Source organism: Ursus maritimus, unplaced genomic scaffold (genome assembly GCF_017311325.1).
Source record: "Ursus maritimus isolate PB19 unplaced genomic scaffold, ASM1731132v1 scaffold_5, whole genome shotgun sequence".
Classification (NCBI taxonomy): domain Eukaryota; kingdom Metazoa; phylum Chordata; class Mammalia; order Carnivora; family Ursidae; genus Ursus; species Ursus maritimus.
Genome location: NW_024426663.1, coordinates 80,695,734 through 80,708,301, shown reverse-complemented (window position 1 = coordinate 80,708,301; position 12,568 = coordinate 80,695,734). Strand labels below are relative to the sequence as shown.

At 38.0% G+C, this 12,568-nt stretch overlaps 1 protein-coding gene across 1 annotated transcript; it reads right to left on the bottom strand.

Moving 5' to 3' along the window:
- Nucleotides 1-2,329: 2,329 nt before the first annotated feature.
- On the bottom strand, nucleotides 2,330-3,258 carry LOC103656380 (putative vomeronasal receptor-like protein 4). The gene is given in 2 exon segments (XM_008683754.1): nucleotides 2,330-2,376; nucleotides 2,379-3,258. Coding segments are annotated over 2 exon segments (927 nt in total).
- Between the last annotated feature and the right edge of the window lie 9,310 nt (nucleotides 3,259-12,568).

Below are 12,568 nucleotides of genomic sequence, written 5' to 3'. Positions count from 1 at the left end.
AATGCTCAGAAATCAGTTGCATTTCTATACACGAATAACGAGACCGAAGAAAGAGAAATTAGGGAATCCATCCCATTTACAATAGCACCAAAACCCATACATTACCTTGCAATTAACTTAACCAGAGACGTAAAGGACCTATATTCTAGAAACTATAAATCACTCTTGAAAGACATTGAGGAAGACATAAAAAGATGGAAAGATATTCCATGCTCACGGATCGGAAGTATTAACATAGTTAAAATGTCCATGCTACCCAGAGCAATCTACACTTTCAATGCTATCCCGATCAAAATACCTAGGACATTTTTCAAAGAACTGGAACAAATAGTCCTTAAATTTGTATGGAACCAGAAAAGGCCCCGAATCTCCAAGGAACTGTTGAAAAGGAAAAACAAAGCTGGGGGCATCACAATGCCAGATTTTGAGCTGTACTACAAAGCTGTGATCACAAAGACAGCATGGTACTGGCACAAAAACAGACACATAGACCAATGGAACAGAATAGAGAACACAGAAAGGACCCTCGGCTCTTTGGGCAACTAATCTTTGACAAAGCAGGAAAAAACATCCAGTGGAAAAAAGACAGTCTCTTCAATAAATGGTGCTGGGAAAATTGGACAGCTACATGCAAAAGAATGAAACTTGACCACTATCTCACACCATACACAAAAATAAGCTCCAAATGGATGAAAGACCTCGATGTGAGACAGGAATCCATCCAAATTCTAGAGGAGAACATAAGCAGCAACCTCTACGACATTGGCCAAAGCAACCTTTTTCATGATACATCCCCATAGGCAAGAGAAACAAAAGATAAAATGAACTTATGGGACTTCATCAAGATAGAAGGCTTCTGCACAGCCAAGGAAACAGTCAGAAAAACTAAGAGGCAGCCCACAGAATGGGAGAAGATATTTGCAAATGATACTACAGATAAAGGACTGGTATCCAAGATCTACAAAGAACTTCTCAAACTCAATACACGAGAAACAAATAAACAAATCAAAAAATGGGCAGAAGATATGAACAGACACTTTTCCAATGAAGACATACAAATGGCTAACAGACACATGAAAAAATGTACAAGATCATTAGCCATCAAGGAAATTCAAATCAAAACCACACTGAGATACCACCTATGCCAATTAGAATGGCAAAAATAGACAAGGCAAGAGACAACAATTGTTGGAGCGGATGTGGAGAAAGGGGATCCCTCCTACATTGTTTGTGGGATGCAAGTTGTACAGCCACTCTGGAAAACAGTGTGGAGGTCCATTAAAAAGTTAAAAATTGAGCTACCCTATGATCCAGCCATTGCACTACTGGGTGTTTACCCCAACGATACAGACGTAGTGAAGAGAAGGGCCATATGAACCCCAATGTTCATAGCAGCAATGTCCACAATAGCTAAATTGTGGAAGGAGCTGAGATGCCCTTCAACAGATGACTGGATTAAGAAGTTGTGGTCCATATATACAATGGAATATTACTCAGCTATCAGAAAGAACGAATTCTCAACATTTGCTGCAACATGGACAGCACTGGAGGAGATAATGCGAAGTGAAATAAGTCAAGCAGAGAAAGACAACTATCATATGATTTCTCTCATCTATGGAACATAAGAACTAGGATGATCAGTAGGGGAAGAAAGGGATAAAGAAAGGGGGTAATCAGAAGGGGGAATGAAGCATGAAAGACTATGGACTATGAGAAACAAACTGAGGGCCTCAGAGGGGAGGGGGGTGGGGGAATGGGATAGACCGGTGCTGGGTAGTAAGGAGGGCACATATTGCATGGTGCACTGGGTGTTATACACAACTAATGAATCATCGAGCCTTACATCGGAAACCGGGGATGTACTGTATGGTGACTAACATAATATAATAAAAAATCATTTAAAAAAATAAATAAATAAAAATAAAGTAAAATAAAATTGAGTACATAGCTAAATATCTTGAAATAAAAAGAATAAGTTTAGTTTTCAAGAAAATACTGCATTCCCAATAGGTAATAGCAATATTGAACCAAAGTACAAGAATAGTACTTCAGAAATTTTTTCTTTGTATGGAGAGAAAATTTTCCTTAAGGGAGTTTTAGAAAGGAACTTGCAAACATATGGGAATATTAAATCTCTTTTATAGTAAACTAAAGAAACTGGAGGATTGATGGTATCACAGGTTTCAAAAATATTTAGATAAATTAAAATATAATTTTAAATTACATATAAATTAATATTAAATTTTAAATGTTATTTAAGTATATTCTGTGTCATTTGAATAAAGGCCAAATAAACATTTTTTTGGATATCTATCTTATGAATAAGTAGTTATAAATTGTTTGTAATTTTCCCACACTTTTGAAAGACATTTTCATCCTTTTATCAGAACTAATTATTACCAAAGCACTGACAGTGGCATAGACATTGGACAGAAGCTTCTGGAAATCCAGGATGACTGGGTCATAATTCCATAACACAGTTGAGGACAATGAGATGATGATGTCTATCCAGTACACGACCACAAAGAAACTCACCAACAACAGGACAGTCTGGGTGGCCCTGGTCTCTGGGGAGGCTCTTGGGAAGCTAGTGCTGTGAAGGTGCTGGCAACGCCTCTGATGCCTGGTGAGGAGAATCACCATGTATGCACTTGAGAGCAGCATGACTCCGACAAAGTAGACATCCCTGGCTATTGTCAACGTTAAAATCAGTCCCCTGATGATGGGATCCATGGGAGAAAGTGAGCAGTATTTACTGACATTCAGTAGATTGGTCTGGGTCACATTAAAAGATGCCACAGAATAGATGATGCAGTTACTACTGAGAGACAAACTGAGAAACCATAAGATGAGAAAAGAATGGAAGATGTACTTTGTGCATTTATATTTAAACCTGGCCAACCAGGAGGTGCTGGGGCTGATGGTGATGACCTGGAGCACACTCAGGAGGCAGGTGGTGCAGATGGAGAGACTCCTTGTTACTCTGCTCATGTAGAATAAAGCCTTACATTCAAAATCATTTATAGAGTTCAGTGATCCCAACACTTCTGCAGACAATAAAAACAGCCCAGTAAAGAGTTTCATTATGTGAACAAAGGACAAGTGACAGATGATCAGGTCAGTGGGCTTAGGCCTGTGATCCAGAAGGAGCATGAAGATGTGGAAGAGAAGGAGGAAGATGTTGGCTGAGACTCCAATACCAGCTTGTAAAAATTGGCATATTTTAACAGTAACACAAATGGAAGATGCGATCATCATAATGGCAGAAAAACATATTTTGTATATCTGAAAAAAAAGACCTCACATCATCAGTGTCATTATTTTTGTTGTCGAAATCACCACAATCACAATTTTTATTTCACCTAATTTTTATTTTGCCCAGTTAATCAGTAAACCTATGTTGTATAAAGTCTGAGAAATACAATCTCAACATTACTTGTGCACCAATTTGGGTGTGTGAATATTATATACACATATCTATTTGCTGTCTATCTATCTACTTATTTATTTATCTCTCATCCATCTACAGAGAGAGAGAGAAAAGGAAAGAGGGGTTAGGAGAGAGACATCTCAAACAACATATCCATAATCATGCCAGGATAATGTACCCATTCTCCATACTCCTATGGTACATGCATTTCTTTTCTTCTCCTTCTCCTTCTCCTTCTCCTTCTCCTTCTCCTTCTCCTTCTCCTTCTCCTTCTCCTTCTCCTTCTTCTTCTTCTTCTTCTTCATCTTCATCTTCATCTAGCTTTATTGAGCTATAATTGACACACATCACTGTATACCCTGAAGCTGTGTAGCATCATGGTTTGACTTACACATTCTGGGAAATGATTACCACAATAAGTTTAGTTAACATCTATTACCTCATATAGGCACAATTTAAAAAAAAAGAAAAAGAAAAAAATTTTTTCCCTTGTGATGAGAACTCTTAGGATGTATACCCTTAACAGCTTTCCTATACATGCATTTCTTTTGTAGAAAGTTTGCTTTCCTGTTCTGCATTATTGTTTCTCATACTCAGTACCAAGAATGTCTAAATAGATGTATAAAGAATTCATAGGTGTTTGTATAATTGAACTGTTGTAAATTTTATGGTAACGTCAAAAGAATCACCAAACAATTGGGACAAAGTTATGTCCAGGTGAGTGTTGCATCACACTGTGACACTTTCTCTTCTTCCTCCTTCCACATTTAGGGACCACCATGATTACATTTGGCTTATCCTGATAATTCAGCATAATCTCCCCATCTAAAAATCAGATAATTATTAATTTTCCTTCTATCTGCAATCTTAATTCTCATTGTCATATAACCTAATGTATTCACATTAAGGGTATGAAGATTTGGAAGTGGACTATTTATTTATTTATTTTTAAAGATTTTATTTATTTATTTGACAAAGATAGAGACAGCCAGCGAGAGAGGGAACACAAGCAGGGGGAGTGGGAGAGGAAGAAGCAGGCTCATAGCAGAGGAGCCTGATGTGGGGCTCGATCCCATAACATTGGGATCACGCCCTGAGCTGAAGGCAGACGCTCAACTGCTGTGCCACCCAGGCGCCCTGTGGACTATTTATTTTTATTACAAATCCTATTAACAAAATTTATCCGACATGACCTGGCTCACTCCCCTTTATTCTCAATCACAGTTGCCTTCTATAATCTCTTTTCATATCAGTAGGGAATTGCTGAAGACCAACTCGCAATTTTCAAGAGGACAAACACACAATTCTCCACTATGATGTCCACAGAGTTGTATCAAAATGTGGTACAGCCACTTTGGAAAACAGTGTGGAGGTCCCTTAAAATTTAAAAATTGAGCTACCCTATGATCCAGCAATTGCACTACTGGCTATTTACCCCAAAGATACAGATGTAGTGAAGAGAAGGGCCATATGCACCCCAATGTTCATAGCAGCTTTGTCCACAATAGCTAAATTGTGGAAGGAGCTGAGATGTCCTTGAACAGATGACTGGATTAAGAAGATGTGGTCCATATATACAATGGAATATTACTCAGCCATCACAAAGAACGATTTCTCAACATTTGCTGCAACATGGACGGGACTGGAGGAGATAATGCTAAGCAAAATAAGTCAAGTAGAGAAAGACAATTATCATATGGTTTCACTCATTTATGGAACATAAGAAGTAGGAAGATTGGTAGGAGAAGAAAGGGAAGAAGAAAGGGGGGTAACAGAAGGGGAAATGAACCATGAGAGACTATGGACACTGGGAAACAAACTGAGGGCCTCAGAGGGGAGGGGGGTGGGGGAATGGGATAGGCCGGTGATGGGTAGTAAGGAGGGCACGTATTGCATGGTGCACTGGGTGTTATACGCAACTAATGAATCATGGAACTTTACATCAAAAACTAGAGATGTACTGTATGGTGACTAACATAATATAATAAAAATATTATTATAAAAATGTTTATATGAAGATCTTTTTCATGGGACTTCATTTAATAAAAGGATATCCTCCCATGCCTTTAAAAATCCTCATGTCTCATCAGAATACTTTCAATATTAGAACACTTTGTAAAATGTCACTGAACAATTTTGCAATTATTTTATCATGTTGTTTGCCCTGTATGAAAGCATAATTATTTTACCCAATTAATGTGATCCAGGGATTTAAAAAATTAGCTGTATTACTTATTCTTTTTTTTTGAGGCTTAGCCTACAGTCCTTTAATGAAAAAAAAATCAGTGAATGAACAAAGCAATTGATTAAGATACAGATATGTGAGATGTACGTGGAAAGAGGTTATAAGATTTACAAAAAATTACAAAAAGAGTACAAAGAATTCCTATATACTCTACCTAACTTCCCGTAATGTTAACATGTTGTATAACCACAATACAATGATAAAACCAGGAAATTGCCATTGCTACTCTACTGTGTCCCACTAATATCCTGTTCATGGTCCAGGGTCCGATATGGGATTACACATTGCATTTATCTGTCATGTCTCCTTAGTCTTTAAAACTGAGACTGTGTCTTCGTTTTTCTTCATCTTTCATGACCTTGACACTTTTGAAGAGCACCAATCAGCTGGATTACAGACTATCCCTCAGTTTTGGGTTTGCCTGAGTTTTATTACTTATTCTTTTATTTATTCTTCTCTTGAAAGGAAAGAGTACTCACTTTTGTTTTCAGTAAAGAAATTCTGAGAGTTAATATTTTTGGCTGAAACTCAGAATGTCATTGCTGAGGTAAACATTGCTCTATAATCCCCTGATATATGTGATTTTATAAAGAAATAATTATATATTTGATTAAATGGCTGTAACCATTTTTCCAAATGTTTAATCTATTATGTGATAAATTTATTTTCAATGCCAGAGCCAAAAAAACTAGTAGTTCCCACAAGCATATATCTGTACTCACAGAACACTTGGGTTCTGCTGTCATGTTGATTCCTTAGAGATTAGGGCAAAATTTGCTTAAAGGGACAATGATATCCAAATTTTAGGGATCGCAGTCCAGTACCAGTAAAACAGCATTTGGGTGTTGACCACTAACATATGTGTAATTATTTAACTGTACAAGTGAATCATTTCAAAAAGAGATAATATTAAATAAAATGACATAGATAAAAATTTTAATATTTTATTTTATTAGTTCATGAGCTATATGGCTGGCCACCTCTAATTCATGCCTACTTTCTGTAAATGGCTATCACATACTGAAAAAGTGTATTCCTGCTGGATATATAAAAAAAATTTTCCAGTGACAGTCTTGAGGGTGCTGAGCCTGGACAGGAAAGCACCATGTTTCTCATAGATTCAAGTTGAGCAATAAAATGTAAAACACTCAGTTAAATTTGAATATCAGGCAAATAATGAAAAATTATTTTAGCATATGTATGTCCTAAAAATTGCATACACATATTACACGGAAGTAAGCAAATATTGCACAGTGGTACAAAAACGTCATTGTTGTCTTTCTGAATTTCAAACTGCTGTGCATCTTGTGTTTATCTGGCAACCTTACCATGGAAAAATCATAGAACTTGGAAAACATAGGGCATATCTGTAGAAATAAAATATTTTTAAAAATCTATAGAATTGATAGGCTGATGAGAATGTAAAGGTGAACTTGGTACCAGCTCAAATCTTGAAAACCTAAAAATCTAAATGCACATCTCAGTACTCACTCTGGGAAGAGACACCTAGTTTTTCCTGGGGCTGAGGATGAAGCCCATGAGCAGTCCCAGAAGGCAAATAATGCAGTTGAAGTTCTTTCTCATTATTATACCCTCACTTGAAGCTACTATATATATAATCATAGATATGTATATTATATTATATACATAATAATGGATAAAGGTGGGTAAATATCACCAATAAGTAAACCTGGGATAAAATACTCATCATAAATTCTTTGGACTGACATTAAATGTCCAAAATAATGAGGTGTAATGTAAGGAAGAAGTCGTTCACAAGAACTCAAGTAATATTTCTCATTAGACTATATTTTATTGGAGAAAATATAGTTTGATAAAATTTATTTCCTCATCTTCAGAAAAAATCTTGCATTTAGAATTGTATTTTTAATAAGTTATGTAATAGTTATACAGATGTTTGCAGACTGCCACAGACACATATATAATACATAATATATATAACTATATATTATATATAATAACATATATAATGCTATATATATATATATAGCATAATCTATATGACAAAATCACATCTTTTCTGTTTTATTATTGTGTTACTCGATAACATTATATTCCTCATTAATTTCACCATAGTCTGTAAAAACATTGTAAAACCTATGATTAGTCGTTGAGAGCATAAAGTCATTATGAAAATTGCAAGTGAAAAGGTTCAGGTAAGTTGGTTGATTCAGTGGCAATAGTGATATCATGAGAAATAGAGCTGGCAATTTCAAGAAGGAAAAAAAAACTTTTTACATAGATCAGTTGCACAAAATATTTTTGTAAAAGGTACAAATGCCTAAAGAATAAGTAAGTTAAGTATTAGATACCACTGAATAACTGAAAAGCATCTATTATTCTGTGACTACTGAAATTAGTTCAGACTGCAGTTTATTTTTTTCCCCTTGTTCTATATGGTTTTTTAAAAAATTTTTAACTTAAATTTTAGGTAGTTAACATAGAGTGCAATATTGTTCCTGGAGTAGTATTCAGTGATTCATCACTTACATACAATACCCAGTGCTTGTTACAAGTGCCCTCTTTAATACCCATCACCCATCTAGCCCATTCCCCAACCAGCTCCCTCCATCTCTATTGTTAAGAGTCTGTTATGGTTTGTTTCCCTCTCTCCTTTTTTCCCCCCTTCCCATATGTTCATCTATTTTCTTCCTTAAATTCCACACATGAGTGAGATCACATGGAATTTGTCTTTCTCTGACTGACTTAAAACACAATGCTTATCGACAAAGATATCATTCTTTTAAGGCACTTTATTCTCAGCAATCCTGGGGAAAAGCATAGGCAGGGAAAGCGAGAAATAGTAAAAAGCATTCAAATGCAAATAGAACATCACAAATATTCCATAAATCTACAAATTTATATCCTAATAACATTAAATAAATTTACCTTTAATATGGTAATGTCAACTAATGGTAGTTATAATTCAATAAGATAGAAGACTGAAAGTATGAGAAGCGAATTCTAATACTTTAACAAAAACTCCCATCTAACACTTGAGCACTCACTGTTAATAAAACTGAGAAATGGTCACTTACCCAAGTGAGACTTGACAGTGAGTTTGTTTGTGTGAAATGAGGCTATAAGTAGTTATAGGGAAGAGATGTCCTGAGCTCATCTCCCCAATGCCCATTAGTGTCATGTCACCTGCAGAAGCAGGACAGCCCTAGCTTTGGGATTTGTAGGAAGGAGACAACCACAGGGAAAACTGAAATTACCTGATTCCTAGATAACAACAGATGAGGGACACCTGGATGCCAAACTTTTCTATGTGAATGATCATTTTCCTAGATAACGTTTCTGGTGAGTTGTATGGTCTCAGTACCCATCAATAAACCAAAAACTACCAAAAACCTTACCTTCAAATGAATAGTACACCATGTCAGATTGCCCAATGTATCTCCAAGGGTTCAGGAACTCATTGGCAGAGGGAGGCAAAGATGGCAGAGGAGTAGAGGACCCCATTTCAACTCGCCCCCTGAATTTAGTTGGATATCTATCGAATCATTTTCAACACCCACTAAGTCAGCCTGAGATGTAAGAATATATATCTGGATCTCTACAAGCAGAAAAGCAACTGCTTTTTGCAAAGTAGGACATGTGCAGTCATGAATCTGAGGGGAGATATCAGAAGATAAACAGAAAGGGGAGGGAGCCTCCATAAGCTTGTTCCTGGAAAGTGATATAACACTGGAGCACAAATTTGGAACTCTTAGTAATCTGCTCTAGTGAGGGATATCCCTCTGAAAGGGGCTCCTGCAATGAAAAGGCAGAATTCTAGGTGGGGCATTGTGGAATCAGGATCCAAGGAGTCACAGAGCGAATGAGGGTGCCTGAACCTGTAGAGTGCCCAAGCAGTGGAGCCAGGAAGCAGGTTATGGTCACTGAGCCCAGGAAGGGACTCTCAGCTCAGGTCGCCATAAACTTCGAGCAGGGCCAGTTGTTAATCACTCTTTTCCTGAGCATCCTGAAAAAGACTGGAATGTGGGGGCCATTTACCATCCCCTGGGAGGGGTGAAACAGCTGTGCCCATGATTGGGCAAAAGCTCCCAGGGCAGTGACGGTCTGGAAAGGACATTAGGGAAACACCCAAACACTATCCAGGAGCTTTGGGTGTGCCTGCAAGCCCTCAGCCACTTACAGTTTTAGAGTCACAAAGGGCAGTGGCACTCCTGGGTCCCTGGGACTACCTCTGAGAGAGTTGCAGTGGGCATGCACCATGGGAGGCTATGCTTTTGGCAAATACAGGAGTGGAGACTTTTTGTCCCAGAGGGTTTATCAAGGAGGGAAGACTGTGATCTTTCTGCTCTGGGCCAGAGGTTTGGGGATGGCCATTTTTGTTCTGATCTTCTAAAGAGGCATGGAAAGCTTCCAGGGAACAAAAGCCACACAGAGGACAGTTTGCACTGAGCCCATCTCTCTGATCAGTTTGCACTGAGCCCATCCCCCTGGGACAACTCCGCCCAGGCAGGGATACCTGAGAAACAGTGCAACAGGCCCCTCCCCCAGAAGACAGACTGGAAGAACAGGTGGATGAGAAGCCTATGGATCCCACAAGACTGTAAAATTCCAACGCCAGGGGAAAATAGTATATTGAGTTCCAGGTGTTGCCTCATGACTCATTTCAGATAAAATTCCTTTTTTCTTTTTTCTTTTTCTTATGCTTTTTCTCTTTTTCTTTCTTTTACCTTTTTCCCATTCCAACTAGATGCTTATTATACCAACTTATATTTCATAGTCGCTTTTTAACTTATATTTTTTCACATCTACATTTTATAGATATATGCTTCATTTTACTCCTTTTTACACTCTATTCAATTATATATATGTTTTGCTTTCCTTGCAATTTTGGGATGTAGTGTCTTCTAACACACAGACCAAAATTCACTCAGGAACAAGTAGATCACTGTGCTTTGTCCACACTGCAAGATTACAGTCTCTCTTCCCCTCTCCTTCTTCTTTTCAGTTTTTTCCTGTGTATCTTTTTGGCTTTGTTTGTTTTTCTGTGGTGGCTTCTAACCACTCCAGATTTTTCTAGGGTGCATCTTGTTTGGGTCCTATTGATATTTTGGACTCTGTTCATTCATCCACCCATTGTCCTCTGGGCAGAAACACTAGGAGGAGGAACTCACACAAAAAAAGAACCAGAGGCAGTGTTCTCTGCCACAGAGTTAATCGATATGAATAGAAGATGTCAGAGAGAAAATTCAGGATAGCAATCATAAAGTTAATAGCTAGGCATGAAAAAAATGTAAGAGACAATATAGAATCTCTAAGGGCAGAAATAAGATCTAGTCAGGCCACTCTTAAAAATGCTATGAATGAGATGCAGTCTAAACTGAATACTCTAACATATAGGGTCAACAAGGCAGAAGAGAGAATAGTGATCTATAGGATAGGCTGATGGAAAGGAAGGACTTTGTGGAAAACAGAATTAGTCAACTAATAGCTCACTAAAAAGGCTTGGAGTGATTAACAATGCCATGAAAGGTTCCAGTGTCAGAATTATTGGAATCCCTGAGGAGGTGGAGAGAGAGAGAGGACTAGAAGGTATATTTGAGCAAATCATGGCTGACAACTTCCTTAATCTGGGGAAGGAAATAAGCATTCATGTCCAAGAGGCAGAGAGGACCCCTCCCAAAATCAATAAAAATAGGCTGACACCCCAGCATATAATAGTGACGCTTGCAAATCTTAGAGCCAAGGAAGCTATCCTGAGAGTGGCTGGGGAAGAGATTTCTTACGTACAGAGGGAGGAACATCAGAATAATATCAGACCTGTCCACAGAGATCTACAGGAAAACGCTGGCAAGACATATTCAGGGTACTAAATGAGAAGAACATGCAGACAAGAATACTTTATCCAGCAAGGCTGTCATTCTGAATTGATGGAGAGATAAAGAGCTTCCAGGACAGGCAGAAACTGAAAGAATATGTGACCACTAACCCAGCCATGCAAGGAATATTAAGGGGGATTCTGTAAGTGAAGAAAGACCTCAAGAGTAATATAGACCAGAAAGCAACAGAGACAATCTACAGAAACAGGGACTTTACAGGCAATAGAATGGTACTAAATTCATATCTTTCAATAGTTACTCTAAATGTAAATGGGCTGATGCTCCCAGGACCCATCCATATGCTGTCTAAAAGAGACTCATTTTGAGCCAGTTTTCCGAAAGAATTAATAAGATCAATAAACCTCTGGCAAGACGTATCCCAAAGAACAGAGAAAAGACCCAAATTAATATGCAAATGACACTACAGATAAAAGACTGGCATCCAGGGGCGCCTGGGTAGCGCAGTCGTTAAGGCGTCTGCCTTCGGCTCAGGGCGTGATCCTGGCGATCTGGGATCGAGTCCCACATCAGGCTCCTCTGCTGGGAGCCTGCTTCTTCCTCTCCCACTCCCCCTGCTGTGTTCCCTCTCTCACTGGCTGTCTCTCTGTCACATAAATAAATAAAATCTTTAAAAAAAAAAAAAAAAAAAGACTGGCATCCAAAATCTACAAAGAACTTCTCAAACTCATACACGAAAAACAAATAATCAAATCAAAAAATAGGCAGAAGATATGAACAGACACTTTTCCAATGAAGACATACAAATGGCCAACAGACACATGAAAAAATGTTCAAAATCGTTAGCCATCAGGGAAATTCAAATCGAAAACACATTGAGATACCACCTTATGCCAGTTAGAATGGCAAAAATGGACAAGGCAGGAAACAACAAATGTTGGAGAGGATGTGGAGAAAGGGGATCCCTTTACTCTGTTGGTGCGAATGAAAGTTGGTACAGCCACTCTGGAAAACAGTGTGGAGGTCCCTTAGAAAGTTAAAAATTGGGAGGAGTTAAGATGGCGGAGGAGTAGGAGA